Source organism: Pieris rapae, chromosome 1, assembly GCF_905147795.1.
Source record: "Pieris rapae chromosome 1, ilPieRapa1.1, whole genome shotgun sequence".
Classification (NCBI taxonomy): Eukaryota; Metazoa; Arthropoda; class Insecta; order Lepidoptera; family Pieridae; genus Pieris; species Pieris rapae.
This window is the reverse complement of record NC_059509.1, coordinates 989,890-1,013,374: the sequence shown is the minus strand read 5'-3', so window position 1 is coordinate 1,013,374 and position 23,485 is coordinate 989,890. Positions and strand designations below refer to the sequence as shown.

Here is a 23,485-nt window from a genome sequence, read left to right as displayed (position 1 = left end):
AAAGGTTTCTTGTTACTCCATGATAACAAAACAAACAGAAGGTAATAAATCCTGTAAGGAGGTTTCTATATATTCTTAAAAAAAACTAAAAAAATAATATAATAATTATATTTCATAATTTTATGTCAATTTGTAAAATATAAAATAACACATCAATATCACTTTGGGGCAGTGTTGATCCACTGTGGTGAAGACACCTGAAGCTCAATGCGCCTTACAGTTATATATTCATCATCTACTTCATGTATGTTATAGAATCTCTCCAATTCTTCAATGGCTTTATCTTCAAGCTGAAAAAAATTCATATATATTGATATATATATAGTTTAAGCCTGCTGTTTAATATATAAAAATTTCATGATAAATTTTACTCCAGAGTATTAATCCTTCATTTGTCTATTTCACTAAGAAAATATAAGACTATAATGATATATAATTGGCTTCACATGGCATTATATTTTTTATAGGCAGGTAGCAATACATATTAGTTTGCGCACAATGTTTAATGCTATCCTATTGAGCCCATCAAACAAAACAAGTGTATAAAATGTAAGTATGTATAACGTAGGTAATGGACACCCAGTATGTAATGCATAACATAAGGAAAGAAAAACCAACCTGGGTCAATGTCAAAGACTTAGTCATAATCCGTGACGAATCATCCTTTTGTTTTTTCTGATCAGCAAGGATTTGATTAAACTCCAAACTTTTAGGTTTGCATGGGCTGCTGCTAGCAATTGGAGCTTCACAAATTTTCCAAGGGTTCTTTGGCTTATCCGTGGGCGATCCAAGTGTTAACTTATTAACTAGATAGTCGTCTAAAGTCTGGGGAGTCTGGTTGTCCATTGATGCTAATTTCTTTCTTTGCTTTTGGGACAATTTGGGACCAACATGGCTTATAACTAAATTCGTATGAGAACTCCGGCTATGGTCAATAGATGATTCCTTTGGAGATGTTGACATTTGGGATGTACTTGGTGTGTCAACTGGTGGGTTCTTTGACAATTTTGTGAATGAATTTGTTGGGGTTTCATTCATGATATCTCTCGCGGAAGATATTGCTTTCAAACGAGCCTGTACCAGTTTCTGTTGTGGTGATAACACTTGAGTCCAATTACTGTTTGACTTGTCAGTTTCTTTAGAAATTTCCTTTAGAGATAATGTTATATCACCCGAATCATTCAGATCAGACGATATAGAACTGACAGACTCATATCGCATTCTAGCTTTCTCATTCTCTGTATATTCAATTTTTTTGGACTTTGCTCTTTTGCTTGTTTTTGTTTGCACTTCAACAATACTTGTGTCTTTGATATATTCTTCATCAATAAAATCTAAATCTATGGTGAAATTTTTAGCAATTTCTTCCACCATTTCATCGGTAGGTGCAATTGAGAATGGTGTTATAATTCTTGATGACATAATAGGATTAAATTTGCAGTAGTATTTACTTATATCCTCTAATAATTCATTTTCTAAAAGATCTAAAGTCCGGTTTTCAAGAATATTAGCTATGTTCAGAGAAATATACTCCATGCAGTATTGTTTCAGTTGTGTTGCGTTATAGGTGTGTGCAAATTGGCAAAGTTCAGCACAGTTTTTTAATGTCACAAGGTTGGCAAGTGCAACTTCACACATTTCACGGATTCTACCAATGAAAAGCTGGTCAGCGACAATAAGCATACTGCATATAAAGTCAATGCTGTCTGATCTATCTATTTCGGGACATGTGTCTGTATAAAGGAAGTTTATAACTGGGAGAAGTATACTATGATTTATTGGTATAGTTACTTTTGATAACATTTTGCTCTGGAACAAAACAATTAACTGTTTAGAAATTAATAAAACATTTAATAATATACGACATAGTACAATCAAAACCGTTTATGACGACATCGTTTACAACAACATACCGGTTATATTGACCAAATCAAAGGTCCCGGCTGAATTCTATTGTACATATTAGGTTCTTAATAACAACGTCGTCAGCTGTTAGGATTATCAGTTTTTACGATTTTTTTTGGGGTGGCTATAGTTCTTACGTACGTACGAACGCATCCATATAATTAGCGAGATTAATTATTTTTAATAATAATAACTAACCTCAGTCCAAGAATGCAGGAACATTCCACTAAAATACTCCAAGCGAGCGGCTAACACACACTTATGCGCTGATAAAAGCACACCATCTTTTGAGCACACATTTGTATCCACTAATTCGGGATATGTCTGTCTGTCCCATGTCATTGTGTTTTTAGTGTATGTAGCACTGTCTCGGAGGCATACTGTACCGTTTTTGTAGCTAAAATAAATATTTTATTTGTTAAAATATTATAAAATAGTGCACATTGTTTAAGGCATTAAATAACCACTATTTAAATACAATTTTTTAAAACAGATGAATAAATCTACCAAGAAACTAAAATTATTAATTTAAAAAAAATTAAATAACTCTCTCCGTAGTAACTTATCATCTAAAAAAATCAAATACACAACTACTACTACTCGTCGAGCGAGATTGCTTATCTAGCCGAAGCCACATACAAATTATTTGAAGAAGTCTATAAGGTATGAGGGTGTGCAATTATTTAATCAATTACCGTCTAAAATTCGCAATATTAACGCGTTTAACAAATTCAAAAAGTATGTATGTTAGAGAGAAGTAAACTAAAATTGGGACAGCTAATGGCGACGTTTAATCTCATATATAAATCATATACATATTTGGTTTCTCACGTAAATAAATATTTTTTTTTTGTAATGGCAAATTAAGTTAAAATTAACGGTCTCGCCTCGATATTGCATTCCCTAGTTGGACCTCAAGTTCATACTTACTAGTACTTCTCAAGAAGTTTATGCAGGCCCATGACTTGCAACCTCTTGGCAGACGCTTGGACCATTTTAACAGGATCACAGTACAGCCTCTGTGTTTGTATGTTTGCATTGTTCTGTCGGCGTTTGTTATTTTTCCTCTTATCTTGCTCTTTGTACACCTCAAAAGCCGATATTTCCGATGGATTTTCTGTAAAAAAATTAGATTAATTTATAAGCGGAGCGTTGTATTCGATCATGGTAACTGAGAAAAAGGAGTTCCAAAGGATTAATTTAATTAAGTTTTTGCCAAGTATATGTGTAACATTTTTATAAAATAAATATAACATTAGGTGATGCCAGCACATGGCGTTTGGTTAAGTGGGAATAATGAAGAAAAAAGTGAAATCACATAATTGTAAAATGCTTAGGATAGATTCATTTCTGTGTCAGTTTTAAATTAAAATTAATAGTTTTTTAATTTAAAGTAAGTAGTAGCAATAAAAATATCCTGTTGAATGTAATATTGGATATGATACTTGTATATAGATGAAATTTTTTGTCGTGTATATCTTTTCAGACCATGCCAGTGCCAGGGGGTACTGGAGGAAAACGGAAGAGGCCCTTGTCCAGAAATGGACGAAATAAAAGAGGTGATGATGATGAGATACGGTTCAAAGTTTTGTCATTCTGATTGTACCAGGGAATCATAAGTCGTAAGAGATACAATTTAATGTTTAAAAATTTGAAGTTTACTCACCAATGACCTCTGTATTATCAATATCGACTTCTCTTTCTTTCTTATATGGAATCAAATCTTCCTTCCTTATCTTCAAACTGCACGGACCCAACTCGGCAACATCACATGAACCCGTATACATATATTTTAAGATCCTTTCAAATACTTCAGGGTGAACATTTTCTAATGTAATTGTAGGTTTTTCATCAATCAGTGTTGCCTCTTGATATAATTTGTATAGAAGTTCACTACTTGAGGCTACGATGAACATGTGCGCGGGGAAGAGTTTCGATCCAGCCTTTAAAAATATAATAATACTGATAAAGACTTTTTATACCCTCCTGATAGATGAGATCTGTGATGAGATAGTTTTTTGAAGTAAAACTTCTTTTGGTGCATGAGGGTATTTTTTTTACGGATGAAACGCAATAACGATAATAGTAGCGTCACGAAGATGTGCAGCGTTTATGTCGAAGACAAGGGAGAGAGCGATTGAGACCGTTCGCCCATGAAGCAAATAGCCATTGAGGCAGAGTAGGGAGCCAGCAAGTGAGAAAAATCGAAAGAGAGAAATATAGCTAACGTCGCAACACGTGAATGTCATATGGAGCAAGGGGTGGGAGAGAGCTATAGTGAGAAAGATTGAGAGAGAGAGAGAGATCCATGGAAATTCTGTCGCATAACGCCTGGGGCAGTAAACGCAGACTTTTTATTTATTTTTATTATCATTAGCACATATACAGTGTGTCAAAGGTGTGAATGTAGATATACAAATACATGAAATGATCATATACTGCTACATAATCATATATTGGGGCTTTTACCTGAGTCATAATTATTTTACAAAGAAGTTTAACTTCTGACGTGTGTACTTTGTAAGTCTTATAACTAATTCTGTCATATGTACCTTAAAGGTGACATCGTGTAAGATGTCATCATCGGCTGCTGTCTCAAACAATGTTTCCATGTGCTTGGATAGACAAGATGGCGAAAGTTCTGGTACTGATAGAAGCCCGCATGTTGGTTTATTCTGAAAAAAAAGATAACAAATAGAAAAATAACTTAACTGTGTTCAGATATCAGTTACCCAACCATATAAAGTTTTTGACAAATTACTGATGAAATCGAAGTTACAATTACCGCTTTTGTGTATCTTTCTTAAGGTAAAATAGCGACATAGATTATAAACATAGCAGGAATAGATATTAGATGAGAAATAAAAAAAATAAAATGATAGTGTTATTCGGGACAGCAATAGCTTGTGTTAACCGAATATTACATTGGAAAACTACTGTGTATTAATGTAACCATCAGCAGTCTGGTATGGTATCTCGGCAAATGCATATAAAAAATCGTAATCAATTGATAATATTAAGTTAGTATTAGTATGAAAAGAAATTAAAAAAATTTTTTTTAGTTTAATCTTAAAGTCTAATTCTAACAAATCTCTCTTTTTTAAGATTTTCCGAACATTTATCATCAACTACATGTATAGACCAACCTGTATACAGGCAAAATTAAGTCCCTCGCAGTCCACAGATATCGCGGTGGCTCTATGCACGTTTGGTATTTTTACGATCTTGACAGACGTATAGTCGTCTCTTTCTAAACTATTGACAATCGACTTGCCGTCCTTCTCCCTCTTCATGGTCGTGTCCTCTTTCTTCGACGGAGTTTTACGAGAAATATAACCGATGAACGCTTCACCATATTTAGTCGTGAAGTATAAAGCATCGTGCGTTAGTGCCATTTGTGTTATTTTTATTTGGTGATTGAGGCCAAACACGCACCTAAAGGGTAAATTATAAATACATGTTATTAACGCCCAAACCTAATAACCTATCTCAATCCATTTTGGACCATCTAAGATAGACATCTTAATCCAAATATTGATAAGTGTGCCAATAGCAAATCGACAGCTTGTAATAGCCATCTATCGATACAAGCTTTCCAAGTTAGGTCGGACCGGTGTATGTGAATAGACCTTTGTATGAAAATGACAGTTCGACTATGCCAATATTCAATCTTAAGATTTTAACATACAATAAAATTATCAATATAATTTAAAAGCTATTTCATATGTTTTAAAAATAGACAGGTATATTTGTACGGTTTTATTTACTTTATTTGGTTTATATATTGATTGTCAAATATCACTCATATTTGACAGAGCGAAGAGATTGCATTCTATCCGTCGCTAGGTAGGGTTTGGTTATTGGGATGCAGATAGGCGATCGGTTGACTGACACCGTCTGATCTTAGATTGGTTTCAATCTGAGATTGTGGATTAATTATTGGATTCGGGCGTAAGTGAAGCTATAAAATAGTAAAGGCCGGCAACGCATTCGAGCCCTCTGGCATTGAGTTACCATGGGCGGTATCCCTTAACATGATGAGCCTCCTGCCTGTTGTAATTTTAGCAGCAGTTTTATTTTTAAAATCATACCAATTAAAACAAGATTTTCGTATAATGTGTTCAATTTATAAGTTGGCTGGAAGAGATAACTCGGAAGCGACAAAGCTGCCAGTTGACATCCATTTTATTTAATTGTACTGTAATTCCGTATACTTGCAACGAATTATTAATTAAAAAACTGTTTAAACCTACATTGACGCACGTTTAGAGTCGACTTACCTATATTTAGGAATACAATAATTTTAATAATTAAATACCTTGTGAGTTTATTTGTTGTGTCCTGCCATATCATCAACTGTCCGACATTCGTAAGCAAAAGAACCGTGACTCGAGAATAGCTCCCCGCCTCACTAACCTTCGCTTCCACGCGCACTTGGTGAAGATTTATTTGCCTACAAATAACCATAAAGAAGGTCAATTGATAAACGACCAAATACCACGTGACCATTCTTAGAACATAACATTATTTTTAAATCAATTGCATATCATTTTACAGTGACTATATTAATTATATGATACTTTTAAGTACATATTGAAATTACTAAATTAAATATGTATAAAATAAAATAAAAATATTATGAATTAGGACATATTTTCATCAGTGTTGCTTCCAAAATGTTTTCCACCGAATGTGGCAAGAATTTGACCCACTTGACGACAGTAAAAAAAGTATTTTTACGTTTTACCTACAAAAAGATAAATATTTCTTTTCTAAGTCTAAATATTTACTTAAAAATAACGAATATTTCAATATCACGACCAATAAATGGAATTAACTTTAATTACTTTGCAAACGTTGTTTTGCCATGGACATTAGGACATTCTAGGAAAAAAAAATAGTTCAATAAAAATAACCATAACTACTATAAAAAAATAGGGGTTGATCGTAGAGGTGTGAAAATTTAGTGTTGTATGCATTTCTGTATTTTTTTTTAATTGTCTAAAATTAAAGAAAAATTGTGGTGGACATCCCTTATCACTTAAGGGTTTGAATTATAAATAGTAGCCGTTTCTCAGACTTACTAAATATGCATAGAAAAGAAAAATTTCATAAGAATCGGTCGAGCCATTTCGGAGGAGTATAGGAAGAAACATTGTGACACAAGAATTTATTTATATAGAGATATATTTTTGTAAACTTTCTTTTATACTAGTTGAAATAAAATTTTTGATTTGAACGTACGTCATAGAGACTGGTGCGACGCCATCTTGCCGCAGCGTATACAGTCTTTTTTATTGCCATTAATAAATTATCAATAATAGTTTATGGAATCTTGCCAATCAATCAATCAATGAAAATAGTCAATTGTGTAGAGGTCCCAACTTACTTAACAGCGATTTTCTTGCAGATATATTTATGCAGCAAATAAACATCTCCACGGCTGGTCGTAATCACCGTCGCAGCATCCGACGCGTCCACAAGTTCAAACTTTGTCTCCTCCTTACTATTCATAGATATCGCTACCTAAAATAAATAATTAATATATTTAAATCTCAAATCTCACGCTATGGTTGATATATTCGTTTAGTAGTTACAAATTAGAACTTAAGATGTGAATTCTGTCACATAACTGTCTTTATTGGATTTATATTATCATTAGCACATATACAGCGTGTGAACAGTGTGAATATAGATATAAAAATACATGGAAGGATCATATACTGGTACAGGAACAGCTATTGGGTTTTTACTATTGAATAATTAAGTACAAAGTAGTTTTACTTCTGACGTGTACTTTGTACAAACGCACTTTTTTGAGATATGAGTATCCCCGACTTTCCGAAGGGAACATATATAACACGGCTAACTAAAAAAATAATGTTGACAGGTATTAAACGTTTTAAAAAAAAAAATCACCTTTTTTGGTGTCGGCACAAATTTATCCTGATGTCCCAACTGTCCTATATTTTGTCCCCATGTGTACACACCCTTTGCGTTCCAAAGAACAACGTGGGACCGTCCCGCACAAACTCCAATTGGATGAGAGATTTGATATTTTGTTGTTCCCACTTTCGACGTTGATGTTGTATTATCTGAACTGTTAAAGGTGTATTGGATCATCTGAAATCATTATACATATGCGTTTTAGTTTTCCCTTCAAACTAGTCTAATTCAACTCTTTCGTCTTTAAGAAATCAATGAGTTGTCGCGCCACTGAAACTAGAGCAAGTGTGCAAGAGCAACTTTTATTATTAAAGATAACTCAGAAGCATATCATTATTATTAATTTCTTATTAGTGACAAGAATAATAATACTGAAGATTTTTATTGGATAAAATTAGTTACGTTCAGAAAATATATTTTGTTATTTTGGTGACAAGAATAATAATACTGGAGATTTTTATTGGATAAAATTACTTACGTTCAGAAAATATATTTTGTTATTTTGGTGACAAGAATAATAATACTGGTGATTTTTATTGGATAAAATTAGTTACGTTCAGAAAATATATTTTGTTATTAGTGACAAGAATAATAATACTGAAGATTTTTATTGGATAAAATCAGTTACGTTTATAAATATAATTTCTTATTAGTGACAAGATTAATAATACTGGAGATTTTTATTGGATAACATTAGTTTCGTTCAGAAAATATAATTTCTTATTAGTGACAAGGTTAATAATACTGGAGATTTTTATTGGATAAAATTAGTTTCGTTCAGAAAATATAATTTCTTATTAGTGACAAGATTAATAATACTGAAGGTTTTTATTGGATAAAATTAGTTACGTTTATACCATAGAGTTTATATTTCTAAACGTACCGCACCACTCTGCAGCAAGAACACTGTAGACGTCAGCGTCAACGCTATCTCCTTACAGGGCTCCGGTAGTCTCAATGGCGTGGGCCGAAGCGCCGTAGCCATGGAGCCACCGGCACGTGCCGGTTGTCCCGCGCACCAAACGGATCCAGATGCGCATAGCCATACACTATGGAATTTGCCCAAACAGACCTGAAAGATAGATTTTACTTAAGGAAATCAATGTCATACTTAATACGTTCTGTATATATTTTATTAATCTATTACTATTACTATCTATGTAACGTAAATAGGTGAGCCACCTGGTCATTTGCCTCCTTTTACATACAAACAGATAACAGTAGACTTGATAAATTAATGATTGTTACAATTAATGCTACTTTTTCGATTACGCGCCTAATACAATGAATACATTTGGGCATCAGCTAGCATATGTGTGACTCGTATCTATGACATAAACACAAATCTTGCCAAAATACACGAAACTCACAAGATATTACGAAAGCTACCTCATATTTGCTCTTTAATATCTTAAAAATATTGATAATACTATATATAAACAAAAAGAATGTTTTTAACGTTTTATTGTAAAGTATGACTTCTTATAGTCTGAGGATAATTCCCGCTATACATATTTGGCGTGAACTTGTATGTTTGTGCCGGGTTGATCGCTGACACGACCCTCACGACTTTCTTCGGTGGTTCTTCAACAAACATCATGTTATCGAGCGAAGAATTTGGAGTTAAATTCTCCACATTGTCTATGCGTTTTGGGACAAACGAGACCGGTTCTGCTATACCCAAAAGCGGTTCACCGCGAATTATACAATATGCGAAAAATATCACAACAGTATACGCTGAGAGCAGCAGAAATATGTAGAATATAATCAATCCCTTGTTATCTTTAATAGACTGCCGTAAAGCATCAAAACACCCGATATGGGCGTATGCTTGGACATCGAGAGATTGGGTACACGCCTTCGATACTGGGACGAAGTTTTTATCCATCACACAACAATGTTTAGGGTACAATTTATCCATATTATTCCTTTGCCACGCAGAATCTACAAAATCTTTATAATTGTTTACGCCACAACATTTGTATTCCACCATAATGTAATCGAACATATGAGTTACAAAATCATTTTCTTTGCCATAGTAAGTCTTTAAGGTTGATCGCAGATATTTTCTTGTTTTCGGATTGTCTGTGTATATATTATGGACACCAAATACAAAGAAGAGCCAAAAAGTTGATAACGATAACGCCGTTACAAGGAATATGTATGATTTTATCGCACATTTGGTCCTGCAACCAGCTCCTAAGAGCCCACAACACGATGTTAACATGGCCAAGCCAGCGATTGGTATTAGAATTGTCGTCATTGGAGTAAGCCATAGTTTTAAGTTTACGAAGTTGGCTATACTGGTTACAAAGGAGCTTTTGGTAATTGTATAATTTACATCTTTAAAAAAGTCAGTGTTTATCGCACACCAGACACAAATCAGCAATCCAACACTACCAAATATGAAGAAAAGTAAATTGGTGAAGCCGAGACAGGTTCGTGGTAGACCAGTTGAGTGCATTTTAATTTAAAAAGGATTTAAAAACATTACAAATGTCTGACGGTCCTCATACTTATATTTTTAATGTCACGGTGACATATGTCACAAACAGTTTAACAAGAAGGTGTAATTAAACTTTTTGACAAAGTTGTGAACATTGATATTTTAACATTAGCTAGACATTACTTTCAATCTCATATTAGTAATGTCTGTTAAACAGGCAATACAAATAATTTAATTTGATGTTTTTTCTTATTAACATAATTAATATACAGGAAGCTTCAGTTGTCAAAAATTTGCAAATCAAATCAAATGAAATATCTATATTCATTTAGGTAAACATGTACACTTATGAACGTCAAGAAAAACAAATTAAATTAATCGTAAATTTACATTTACCAATTTTACGCATTTTATAATAAATCTCAAAAACTACTGGACTGACTTTAATTTTTAACCATTAGAATGCTAGAATATCAATGAGTAACAGAAGACTTTATTTACAAAATAAATGTCCTGTCAAGGAATGCCAAAACAGGCAGCTATAATAAAAAATATAATTAAAAAATCTGGAGATGGGTAGGGGTAAACATTAGCCTATAACTCACTTGCTTAACATTCTCATTACTTCTACTGAAGCAAGAAAGGAGATCAGGCACATTTTTTGACTGCTGCGATCCAGTACCCAATGTATAATTAGTGTTGCTTCCCCATACATAGACATCACCAGGCATTTCATTCCCAACTTTACAGATGTATTGTCGGTCAAGCATTGCATGCTCTAACGCTTTGTAGTCATCTTTGTCTAAAATATCTGGGTATACTCCTGAAATTATACTCTTTAGGATAAAAGTCATAATATATTGTCAAAATTATGTATTACTAAATCTATTTCTTCAAGTACAAAAATCTATTTGAATAATAATTTTGGGGATTATGAAAGGAACTATACATTTTGAAATTCACTAATAGAATAATATAGTAAAAGTTAAAAGATAAGTGGGGACTTAACAAACAAAAATAACTCCATAGAGAACTTTCCAATTGCATTTAAAGAAATATTTTATTTCTTTGTAATGATTTAAATTCAGTTTAACTTAATTTACCTATTTTCATCAAAGCAACAGCAGTATGTACTTGTCCATAAAATATACTTCTATGTAGAGGTGTGTATCCAGACTCCCTGTCTTTAGCATTAACAAATGCTTCTGATGAATGATTTATAAGCCATTGCATAAGATTGTTTCTGCCCCTCGATGCGGCCATATGTAGAGCTGTGCGGCCCTTTAATCACAATAGATACATTAAGGCCACAATCCGTTTTTTATAATGCTGATAGTATTTAAATTGGAAATTTAATTCTCTTACCTCAAAATCAAAAGCCTTAGTGAAATTGCTGCAAGTTGCTCTAATAAAACTTGCAAGAGATATGTCATTTGTAGATCTCTTAGTGATAGCACTTGTTATGATTTGGCCATGACTTCTAGACTTACACTTAATTGTGCAATCAGCTTCAGGTGCCTTACTCATTTTATATAATAAATATTACTTCATATAATAGTATAAGAACTGTATATAGACTAATTAGCAGGTACGATGTAGATATGACACTTTTAATCTAAGATGAGCAAATCAAAGACAGAGGTCGGCTTCGCCAGACCCCTGTAGGGTCTTCCTTTCTCTAACACGACATAATTGTTTTTATGGCAAACTGCAAGAAAAAAACATATTATATTCCCTCAGGTATAAACCGTGTCAGAACATATATCAGATACCAGGAAAATATCATTCGCTGTAGGCCAATATGTATAAATATATATAAAAATAGAATTAGTGTAGAAACATACCCTTACAAGTAACCAGCTGCACAAAATTTACGAGCACTGAATAAGTAATATGACACCATAATTCACGTAAAATGGTAGAAACTTTGATGCATTTGATTTTAAAATTAATTGAAATCAAAACCGTTTAAGCAGTATTAAAAAATAATATTCGGCAAAATTATCAGTCACCTTGGAGCTCAAAAGTTAAAGCCTTATTTGAACTTTTCATCTAACAGTGTCAATATTCAAACAGATGAAGTTCACTTTGTAAGTCATCGTGACGGATTTGTATAACGTTACAGTGAAACGTCAATAGAAAGGCAAAACAAATCAAATGGCAAAAAAAGCCATAAAAAAACCTTCCTCAACTTTTGACATATTATACGAAAATCAAAAGTGACATATTACAATTTACATTTGAAATTGAAAAGTGTATCTTTCGAGTATCGATGAAAATTGTTGGATAATCACAAATTACAAAATTTAGGAACAAGAGCATCTTTTAAAGGTAGATCACCACAGGAAACATGCTTAAAGCTATTGCAACAGCGACACGGCTTTCCATGCCTACATTATCAAGGTAATATTGATTTTTTTATTAAAATCATTACTGTTATTTGAATTTAACTAATTCTTATAAACCATTACAACTCAGTAGGTCCCTACCTGCGTTTTCAACATCTTCGTCTCGATTTGCCAGCCGGGATCCTACATCACGGAAGGAAGCCCCAAAAATTGACACAGAAACCGTAATAGCCTTGCCTGAAGAAACCAAGGAGAAGCAGTTGTATGAATCACAAATTTGTGTACCAACTAAGGTTAGTAGGTTGAAATCTAATGCGTTTTAGTCTAGAGTTTGTTTTTAAGGAGAAAACCTAAGATTTAATTTATTTAAATTTAATTCATCCTAAGATTTGGGCCCCACCTTGGTAAAATTAACATAGTAGATGAATTTTTCTCACAATTTCTGTGATTTTAAACTAGAATACTAATATTAACCAAGATATTTTTGATATTGCCATGTTATTTTAAAACTTATATATAGAATACTTGTAGCTATTTGATTCCTATCGATTATAGGTAGACCTTTCACCAATTACTGGAGTACCTGAGGAACATGTCCGATGCCGCAGAGTTCGTATTTACCAACCACCCAAGAATTCTATGCAAAGTGGTACCAACAATATACACCACTGGGAAATGGAATTTGATACAAGGCAGCGTTGGGAGAATCCTCTCATGGGTTGGACGTCAACTGGTGACCCACTATCTAATATGAAACTCCAGTTCACAAACCCTGATGAAGCCATAGAGCACTGCGAAAAGAATGGTTGGGTGTGGTATCTTGATTGTCCCAAAACAGAGAAAGAATTCAAGACCAAGAGCTATGGACTTAACTTCTCGTGGAACCGTCGTACCCGAGTCTCCACCAAGTAGATTTAAATCACATTACAGTTTGTTGCTTAATTTTATAGAGTTTTAATATTCCTAGAACAATCTTAAAATTAAATAATAGAAATTTAATACTACTTTTATTAAATGTCAAGGGACATTATTTAAACATCTGTGTATTACTATTTATATTACATTCACATACTTTATGTTTAGTGAAGTATTTCTTTAATACATTCTGTACAACACAAGATTGTCACTTCCACTAGAGAGATAAAACTTTCAATGCTAATAACATCTTTAGTTTGAAATATTACAAGCAAACAACAACTTGTAAGGCTTATTAGAAGATTCTTATTTAGCAAAATATTTTTCTATAACTCTTCAAAGATGAAACTATATATAGATATGTGCAGACTGCATTTGACTTTTTTATATGATGCTCACTCAGGCAATGAATTATATCATCTTTGTCTTCTCATGTTCTCACACACCAAACAAAAAATATATTGGAATTATTATAACTGTATAATGAACACTGGGTACTGACCCAGTGTGTACAATTTTTTTTCCCTTTCTTGGCCTGCATGCAGTGTTGCCAACATGGATCAAAATCCAAATATATATACTAAATCCATACTAAATCTACTTTATTTTTTTTGAAAATAAAGTAGTTTTACTAAATCTACTTTATTTTCAAAAGGGTAGGTAAACCTGAATAAAGCAAGTTTTTTTTCATTATTATTTTCTGGTAAATTAAATTTGTATAATAAATGTTATTATTAAAAAGTTTAATATGATCTTGCGTTGGCACAGGGTTACTATTACAGTATGTTTCTTTATTAAAGAAAAAATATATAAAATTATAAAAATACGAACATTCTGTGAATGAAGTTCGTAGGTTTTCAGGATAGGCCTAAAATACGTGGATCTACGAAAAAAGACGTAGAAGATGAAGACGACGTTGGCAACGCTGTCTGTGTGTGTACAAATATTGTAGATGGTACTGTTATGTTTGCAATAGATTATAACTGTTTCTTTTTTAATTCCTTAAACTCTCATTTTTAAAAGAGTGTTTAGTATTATTTAGTTGATGTGTTAATAATATTAAATAGACGGTACAAAATATCAAACTATAGAGATATTATTAGTTCTAAATTATTCTCATTAGAATTAGCATTAATTTGTATCCAGAAATGCCCATTTACCGCCGGCTACGACAAATAAACTTTATCTTGCACCGTTCTGTGCATTGTTTAATTTATCTAAGCTAAATAGCGAGAAGCGCGGAAAGTTTTGTTTAATTCTATGTCAAGACAATGTATCTCAGATTCAGATTTACGGCTTTGAATTCGGTTTAACTACTTATGAGCTGATAAACTCTGACTATTACAAATCTAGAGAAGTAAGGGAAGGAATAAATAAATAATACAAAAGTTCATGTTTTTCTTTAATTATAGTTTTCAACATGGTTAATTTATATTTGTACCTCGGAAGAAAATTATATTTCGCAGTTTTTCTTAAACATTTATTTACATATTATACAGTATATTAAAATGATCATATGTCGTCAACACATGATTATAATGTAATTTCGCTAACTACAATTTTTTTAAATGTACATTGTACATTATAGAGTTAAAAAGTAATCTAATTTAAATTCTACTTAATATGATTTTTTATGAAATATTATTGCAGTAATTATTTACATAACGTTTGTAGAATGAGTCTGCATAGATAAAGTAGCATTGGAATAGACAAAAAATCAGGTTTATTATTAACCAATTTTCATAATTTAATAAATATTGCTTGACGTTGACGGTTATGACAAGTGTAACTTAAGTCAAGTTCAATATTTAACCAACTTTTACGTAAACTGTAAAGTAAAATGATAGATAACGACAAATCACTTCAAAATCTAGATTAGAATGAAGCGTTTTGAAAAATGTCTATTGTCTATATGCGGTTAAAGCAAGTTCGATTAAATTTGTATGCATAGAAAATAAAAACTAAAGCCAAAGTAATAAGGGCGCCATTACAATGCACGATTCAAACTAATAATGAACTAGCACGTTCATGTTTAACTAGTATTAAAAGATTTTAAAGACGCGCTTTAATCAGCGAACAATTCACCGAAGCGGCATCAAAAGTGCGATACGGTACTTTGAAATCTGAACACCATTTCACATAACCCCCAAACAGATTATAAATGGCGTATTGAATACTGACACAGAATACAAGAAAACGGCGTTTAAAAGCTTATCTAAGCCGTACTTGCTGAAAATGCTTTAAAGTAAGATATTTGGACGGGAATATAGATGAAAGCACTAGAAACATTGTAAAGATAAAAGGCAAGGTTGAAATTGACAGGATTTCGTTTAAATATCAGCCTACATTGGAATATTGTCGAATATAAAGCCCCACGCTTACACGCTATACATACCTGTACATCAAGTAACAATTTATGAATATAAAGAATTATATATCTCTGGAGGGACTGGTAACAGTCAATATTATATTAAAGTTTCTCCACACTGTAGAAGCGCCCATGTGTTGTTTCATTCCATCTAAGTACCTACCTATTGTCCTCTGTTCAGATTTTCTGTAGGAATAACAGTGTGTGGTGATTCCATATTTAATATTTATACACCGCATTCCACTTTCCCCTCGGTCTATTTTTTTGGTATTCGCTGCTACATTACTTTTGATCCTTCGAGCCGGAAATATTATTTTATTTATTCATTAAGACTGTCCGTGTTGACCAATTCAAACTAATCATACTGCAGATTTATATATAGCGTGTTTGCGAAGTGCATTTAATAAGTAAGCTTAATCTGAATTAATTACTATTATGGCTATTTCTAATAAATCGTAATTTGTGCGGTTTATTGCTATTAAAATTAAGTTTTTAATTTCTACGATTTGAGCTATTAAAATGGAGACTTCGCTGCTGCCTTTGATTTGTATAGTTTCAGTAAATGGAATTCGGAAAAAACAGAAATTTTTAGATTATATTTTAAAACTCCAAGTTCACGTTAGCTAGAAACACAAGGGAAATTTAAATCATGGTATATACGCTATATGTTACCTGTTAAATCTGGCAGCAGAGAAATCTTTACACATTCGCTGTGACGAGGTAAAGGCGGGGAATTTCGAAACTGTAGATACTAAACATGCAATTGCATTATAACTTTTAAAAACTATTTTTAAGGCAATCCTGTGGTTTAACTACTATCTGATTCGAACGGCATTGGTTTACCTATTAACGCGTTATGAATAATAACAAGCTATTAAATTTCGGCCACAGCTTAACCATTATATTTACAATAACAACTGTCAACTATACTATCGCAATCAAAACAGCCTCAAACGAATCAGCACTAAAAGCTGACAAAAACAATTTTAACAAAGTCATCTAACTAAGCAATTGTTTGCTCATCGAATTATTATATTATTGCATTTCGGAAGTTTATGTGTCAATCTTAATATTTGTTTAATACTTTATCGTCGCTAGTCTATCGAATCGAAATAATATCTATATCACTGAAATACCCGTGTCTGAACACAATATTCGATTTTGACACTCACTAAGTGTTTATTGGCTAGTTTGGAGCCGGCGGCTCTTCAGTTGTAGATCAGCTGGGTTGTTCGTCGCTCTCTCTGTGTACTAATACTTTGACGACGGTAGGGGGCGCTGATGGGGGTGGGACGGCGTCCGGAGACGCCTCGGTGACTAAAATGCTGACTAAGCTGTTCGCGTTGGGCGACGGAGTGCCGACTCTCGCTGGGGTTGTAGCTCGTCGCGCGGAATTTCGAGACGTTACCCGAAGGGAACCTGCAATTATGAGCTTAACAATTATGTGTTAAGGTGTAAAAGTTGTTTATGCGTAGAGCTTTTAATGTGATGTATTAATAATGTGATACAAGAATAAGGCGAGATAAGAAAGAGAACAGGGTGATGGATATTGTTATGTTAAATATTTTCCCATCTTATGAGCTTCCAGGGCTAAGCAAACATCCAAAGCATATAGGATCAGCGCCAAATATCAAGGCCGATCTGGGAGTATTTATAAAACAAGCATATACCACTTAAACATCTAAAGGGCGACAGAAGAGAAGAAGGTAGAAGAAAGGCTAAAATAATGCTGGTAATTTTTGCCATACTCTCTCTTCGGTCTTACCAAAGTTTTTATTGACGTTGTATTCAAATTCGACAACAGTGTCGATACATTTCGTAAACAATCCTATATTTTATGGTAGAGCAAAAATCGTCCAGCAATAAGCTACAATAAGGAAAGACACAAAAAGCCAAACATTACATATGAACCTGCTCGTTTCGGGCCACCGTCTTCATCTACGGCGTCTTGATGACGAAGAAACAGTGGCAAACCGTACGCTGACCTCCGTCGTGGGGGAGGACCCTCTGAACCGCTAGCCTAAAGACGATTAAACAAATGATAATGATTCTAAATGCTAATGGTCTAGCGTTTACACTAGGTTTTGAGGCATTTACTTGGTATTTTAATTTGAACCTGTGCTATGCAAAAAACTTCGGAATGTAAAGACTTTCCATAAGTTTTTGAAGTTATAATACTTCTTTTGGCGCATTAGGTAATAATTATGATAAATTTTTTGGATGTGCGCGCACACCGTCACAAAAAACCCACACCCTGAAGTTAGCTATAGTCAGCATTTTACGTAGTTGTGAAATTTAACTCAACTTTATTTCACTAGATAATGCGTTATAATAAAACTTTCCATGTATTAAATACCTTTTTTCTATTGTTAGCGTCGTTTTTTCTATAACCGTAAAATAAAATTTTCAATTTTTTTTTCGTTTGCACAAGTAAATGTCGCAAAAACATATTATTTTAATAAACAAAGTTTAAATGAACCATGCTAAACCCTTTATAACCTTACTCATCTAGAACACCTAGAAGTTTGACATGCGACTCCTATAAATTTTATGCTAACCTGGTCGCCTGGTGGCGCTCCAGGTAGCAGTAATAGCGGCAAGTTGAGCCAAGCGCCTCCAATCTCGCTGATATCGGAGGCGTCAGAGGCTCTAGAAGACTTTCTACTTGAAGCATGTGATCCCCTTCGTACGTGGAGCAAAGCACTAAGCCGGCCGCCCCAACCCCCGCCAGGCGACCATTTGGTACTCTCCTCCTCTTGCGATGGGCTGCGATTTTTACGCCTGAAATAGTTGTCTGTAATAAGCTTTCAGATACATTAATTTTTATAACAGGTTTTTGCATCTGTAGTATAACTACAATCACTGCGATGGCGTCATGCCCTGAAACGTCCTAAGGAATTTGTTCCGGCCGCAAAAATATTTTTTTTTGGCCATTATATATTATTATTATATATTAATGGCCAGCTTCTAAACACCGACTACCGTTTTATAATTTTTGATTTAACCTCACGTATGGAGGACCGCTTATTTTCTAATATATATAACCGACATATTGAAAATATTGATATATTTACAACAATCTTATTAGTTTAATTCTCTGTATCATGCTCTTAATGAGGTTTAAGTTCTATTTAGTTTATTGCTGTTTGCTTGTTTTTTTTTATCCAGAGTTTTGTATGGTGGCATTTAAATAATGAAATACTTTGATCGAAGGTGTCAAGATTCAGAACAAGATCTTAGAAACTCACGTAAAATTTATATATCCCTAGTTTGATTTGTTGTATGTTCTAATATAATTGACAAACAAAGTATGAGTGTGTAAAATTTGTGACGTCTTTTTTGTATGTTTAAAGCATACACGCTGTTATAAGACTTATAAATAAATCACTCAGAGATTACTACAGTCGATCGTCTATGGGTGTAGTAAGGTCTGTTTTTCCCCTGTTCTATAAAAAAAACTTACTTCTGGTAATCCCTCCACGTCCGCTGCACCGTGCGCGCGGCCTTATCCTCTCTCTTCCATATTCTCGTAGAAGAAACGATTTCCAATTCCTTCCTGGTCGGAAATTGCTTCTTGAACTTAATATCCATCTGCTCCTGTAGCTGTCGGAATGTGTCTGTTTCCTCCACGTGTCCTAACACGTGCTTCACAAGGGCATGTAATATGTCTAAACAATGGATTTTGTTACCCCTCGCGATGGGTAGGTTAAAACTGACTAACGCTACTGTATTTGGCTTAGAAATACCTAGAGGGGGATCTAAAGACGCTATAAAGTCTGATAGTTGAGCAAAACTTATGAATTGTGTTGCGTGGGGGTCGTACCTGGAAACATTCGTTACTTAATATAACCGGTTAGAACTGTGCTTAGCATTAAATAATCATTGACACTAGCAAATTAGATATTTGAAACTGCCTTATTAATCCATCTTCAAAATCAGTTTAAGAATCTTACTAACACACGTGATTCATAAATCACTGTAGAACAGTGTTTCCCAACGAGAGGTTCAGGCCTCACAGTGAGGGTGGGGTCAATTTGTTAAAAACCTTCGAAAACACTGCAATAATCATGAAACACATACAGAAACCTTAGGCTTAGACCTAAAATTACGATAACCATCTGTACGATGGCTATGTCAGTGCTTCATATTCTTTTTGTATGTTGATATTTTTTTTAATAACATTAATACTTACTTAGACCATCGAATATAAAACATTTCTAGGTCGTCTTCAACTATACCAATCTCTTCCTCTTGATGAGCTTGGTTAAAATTCTCTAGAATTATCGCTATGTACATGTTTATCACAATCATATAGCTAATAATAATGAATGACGTGAAGTATGTGATCGCTAAGAGGGGGCTTCCGCAGTTTCCATTTGAGTGACCATGATCACCGAGTTCACAGTCTGGGGGCTGAATCATAAGCGATTCCAGGACATCGTTCCATCCCGCTGATGTCATTAGACTGAAACGGTTAAAATTAAGATAAACTCGGAAATGTGTTTGTTTTGGAATATGATAAAGAAAGTTCAGCCAAGCGTCACCCATGGAGAGGATCTTTCTACGTACCATTAAGAGATTCATAACAAATCAACGATTGGTTTTATATTTAATTCCTTTTTTATATGTCAGAGAATGCTAGGATTCATTATTGCATTGGTTAATAATTGAGATTACTTTTAAGAATTATAATTTAATTATTGGTTTTGTTATTTTTAATTGTTTCATAGTTTTCAAACTTAACGAATAAAAGTACTAATATTGTTACGACCGATCAGAGCAGAGTGCTCTGAACATTACTGTTCGTTAAATTTTACGGTAGTATTATTAGTGTTGTTAAAAGGAATCTAAATTTAATATTGTACCGTATTTATTCACTCACACTCAACCCACATGACGCCCACTAAAACCGCTCTATATTACCGCAAATATATCAATATCGAACTCAAAATATCTTTATTAATATAGCTGACTATATACACTTAACAACGTCAACAGAAAATATGTTATTTGTTTCAAATTTACATTTACTACCAGTTCGCAAGTCAAGGGCGTAAAGCGGCAAGAAGTACCGGCAATAAACTCAGTCACTCTTTTTAACCGCCAAGTTTGAGCCATACAATTTGTTTGAACTGGGGAATCAATTCCAAGGATAGGGATCTTAACAGTAAAAATAATACAATATCCATATAAGGAGTGATTTATCTTCTAAAACCTGGTTACCTACGCTTATATTTGTTCGAATATATAAACTACTATAACATAAACTGTAGATAATAAATGAATATAAAACTCACCGAAAAAGTAATTGCATACTCCTACCAAACGTTTGAAAATTGACGATATCATCTAATGCACCTTGCTCTTTCACGTGGCCGAAAACAGACATCCCGATGATAGCGTAGATGAACGTTATCAATGATAGCAAGGCACCGATGTTGAAGAGGGCCGGTAGAGACACGACCAGTGCGAATAGCAGTTTCCTAATGCCCTTAGCGGCCTGCAAAACAACAAACAAACTATTTTTCTACTCAAAAATGGAAAATTTCATCATAGAAAGTCAAGGTGATGAGCGTTTTTAAGATAGTTTTTGCCAAATACCACTATTATGTGGAACCAGCTGCCCACTGAAGTATTTCCGAACCTATTCGACTGAGGGTTCTTTAAGAAAAGTTCATGCCAATTCTGAAAAGACCAGCACCGCGCTTGCGAGCCTTGACTTTGAGAGTCATGAGTTATACCGCTCTTAGACATGAGCGGTATAACTTAACATCATGATCCTCCTAGCCTAGTAGCCTGGACGTAGCCCGTAAACCGGAGCCTGGTTCCTCATAGTGATGGTGCCTCGGAAAAAACTATCTACTAATAAGTTTAGTTTAAAAAGGTCTACTTACTTTAATCAGTCTTAAAATTCTTCCTATGCGAAAAACTCTTACTACTCGTAATAGCGTGGGCGATATCGGTAAATCGATCATAATATCCTCCATTAATATACCTAATATTGAGGCCAAGACTAGAAGAAAGTCAAATACGTTCCACGGTACCGTGAAATAATGATACCTTAGACCTATAATTTTTACTATTGCCTCTGAAAAAATATATATTCATTAAATCATTACCCACAATTCACCTTCCCATTGGAGCTTTGGGAAGACGTATTTACCGTCACCCTTGTATATAACCCCAATGCTTATTCAAACCATGTGCATTAAGCAAGAAGAAAGAGAGAAACGTAAAAAACTTTATTTCTCATTACTCATTATTATCAAATCTGTGTTAGTTTTGTTATTACATTTGAATTTTTTTGTAATCGTTTGGATGGCGCCCTGGATAGTTTAGATTCAAAAATCAGCCCGGCAGATGGCGATGCAGTCGGTATTTAGTTTATTTATCTATATAGCAATGGTAAATATAATATATAAATCTTCTGTGCATGTGTTCGTAGTTAAACTTCTTAACGGCTGGACAGATTTTGATAACATCTTTCGTGTAATCAAATGGAGTCGAAAATTATTAGATATTATTTTTGTATTTAAGACGTCTGTCGGATCTTCTAGTTTTAGTGTAGCTTCAAAATCCAATTATAAAATTCAATAAAAGATAACTCACCTAATCCGAAAACCGTTGTAAAAAACGCGTTACTAACTTCTAGCACGAAGAATACGGAATGCGGTTGGTCATAATGCTCGATGCCCATCGTGAGCATATTCAAGAATATCAATACGAATATAGCTATTTCAAATCTACGCGAATTCGACAAATCGTAAAACATCGCTAAAAATTGATTTCTCGGCCTTTTTATTACTTTCTGTGGCTTTTTTCTACCCAACTTCTTCATTGCGGTGTAATAGTGCTTCTGGCTTTCCGTCAGAAACATCTCTAGCACACCTCCCTCGTACTATAACAAGAGAGCGGTTTATCAAAAATGTCAATTGTCAAATGTCAAACGTCAGGTGATTTGACAGCTGCCTTACCTTCTTTTTGAGCATATTGAAGTTATCTATAATTACTCCTATGAATAGATTAAGTGTGAAGAATGATCCGCATACAATGAAAATTATGAAGTAAATGTAGGCGTAGATGTTGGCTTCTCTCGCCGGTTGTAGGTCTACTCCTCTGGCGTCCACCGCGTCAGCCATAACCTCCATCCAACCCTCGAAAGTTGCAACTTGGAATAATGCTAAGTACGCTATACCAACGTGGTCGAAAGATATCTTAGAATTTATCCATGAAAAGTTGTTATAATAACACTCCCACTTGTCATTAACTATCTGAAAATATAAATTATTTTGAAAGATTTTTTCTGTTCGAAAAAAGTATGTCTTTTAATATCCAGATGTGTTGGAGCCCTAATAAGAGACTTATGTTTAATTGTTTTTTTTGACGGAAATTCAACCCATTAGGTATGTCATGAATGAATGGATAGTCAAATCAAAATGTACAGTCAATCCTGGATAAATGAGAGTTCAAGGGACTACGATCTCATTGTCTGTTATTGAGGTATTTCACTGAATAGGCAAATATCAATCTCACTTATCGAGGTTTCATAGAGGTTTT

The 23,485-nt window shown here is 33.8% G+C and overlaps 3 protein-coding genes across 7 annotated transcripts in view; 1 reads left to right on the top strand and 2 right to left on the bottom strand.

The window, feature by feature from the left end:
- Positions 1–92: 92 nt before the first annotated feature.
- LOC110994427 (inhibitor of Bruton tyrosine kinase) lies at positions 93–12,357 on the bottom strand. Its single transcript, XM_022261052.2, has 15 exons — positions 12,142–12,357; positions 11,663–12,005; positions 11,401–11,578; positions 10,903–11,120; positions 8,735–8,923; positions 7,825–8,028; positions 7,295–7,431; positions 6,224–6,358; positions 5,052–5,340; positions 4,458–4,580; positions 3,572–3,848; positions 2,836–3,022; positions 2,104–2,302; positions 619–1,809; positions 93–290 (listed from the first exon to the last, which is right to left on the bottom strand). Exons 2-15 carry the CDS (start codon positions 11,822–11,824, stop codon positions 159–161), a joined length of 3,621 nt encoding a protein of 1,206 aa, XP_022116744.2. The 5' UTR covers positions 11,825–12,005; positions 12,142–12,357; the 3' UTR covers positions 93–158.
- A 174-nt stretch (positions 12,358–12,531) lies between these two features.
- LOC110994455 (NADH dehydrogenase [ubiquinone] iron-sulfur protein 4, mitochondrial) lies at positions 12,532–13,644 on the top strand. Of its 2 annotated transcripts, none has more exons than XM_022261086.2 (3): positions 12,532–12,700; positions 12,779–12,938; positions 13,201–13,644. In XM_022261086.2, the coding sequence occupies exons 1-3, from the start codon at positions 12,648–12,650 to the stop codon at positions 13,555–13,557; spliced, it is 570 nt and encodes a 189-aa protein (XP_022116778.1). In that variant the 5' UTR covers positions 12,532–12,647; the 3' UTR covers positions 13,558–13,644. The 2 variants fall into 2 exon arrangements, with proteins under 2 accessions (XP_022116778.1, XP_022116777.1); XM_022261085.2 differs by having other exon boundaries at positions 12,533–12,700; positions 12,776–12,938.
- A 1,442-nt stretch (positions 13,645–15,086) lies between these two features.
- The window catches only part of LOC110994432 (sodium channel protein 60E), a 121,746-nt gene continuing 113,347 nt past the window's right edge, over positions 15,087–23,485 (bottom strand). For 2 of the 4 annotated variants that reach the window (XM_045634732.1, XM_022261056.2), the window contains 9 exons: positions 22,903–23,199; positions 22,538–22,826; positions 21,823–22,016; positions 21,226–21,428; positions 20,121–20,393; positions 19,392–19,751; positions 18,487–18,709; positions 17,840–17,948; positions 15,087–17,347 (listed from right to left, as the gene is read on the bottom strand). In XM_045634732.1, the coding sequence (XP_045490688.1) occupies positions 17,148–17,347; positions 17,840–17,948; positions 18,487–18,709; positions 19,392–19,751; positions 20,121–20,393; positions 21,226–21,428; positions 21,823–22,016; positions 22,538–22,826; positions 22,903–23,199 (2,148 nt within the window). In that variant the 3' untranslated portion in view covers positions 15,087–17,147. Of the gene's footprint in view, positions 17,348–17,831; positions 17,949–18,486; positions 18,710–19,391; positions 19,752–20,120; positions 20,394–21,225; positions 21,429–21,822; positions 22,017–22,537; positions 22,827–22,902; positions 23,200–23,485 lie in introns of all 4 variants that reach the window. The other 2 variants (XM_045634739.1, XM_045634743.1) reach the window with 2 other exon arrangements.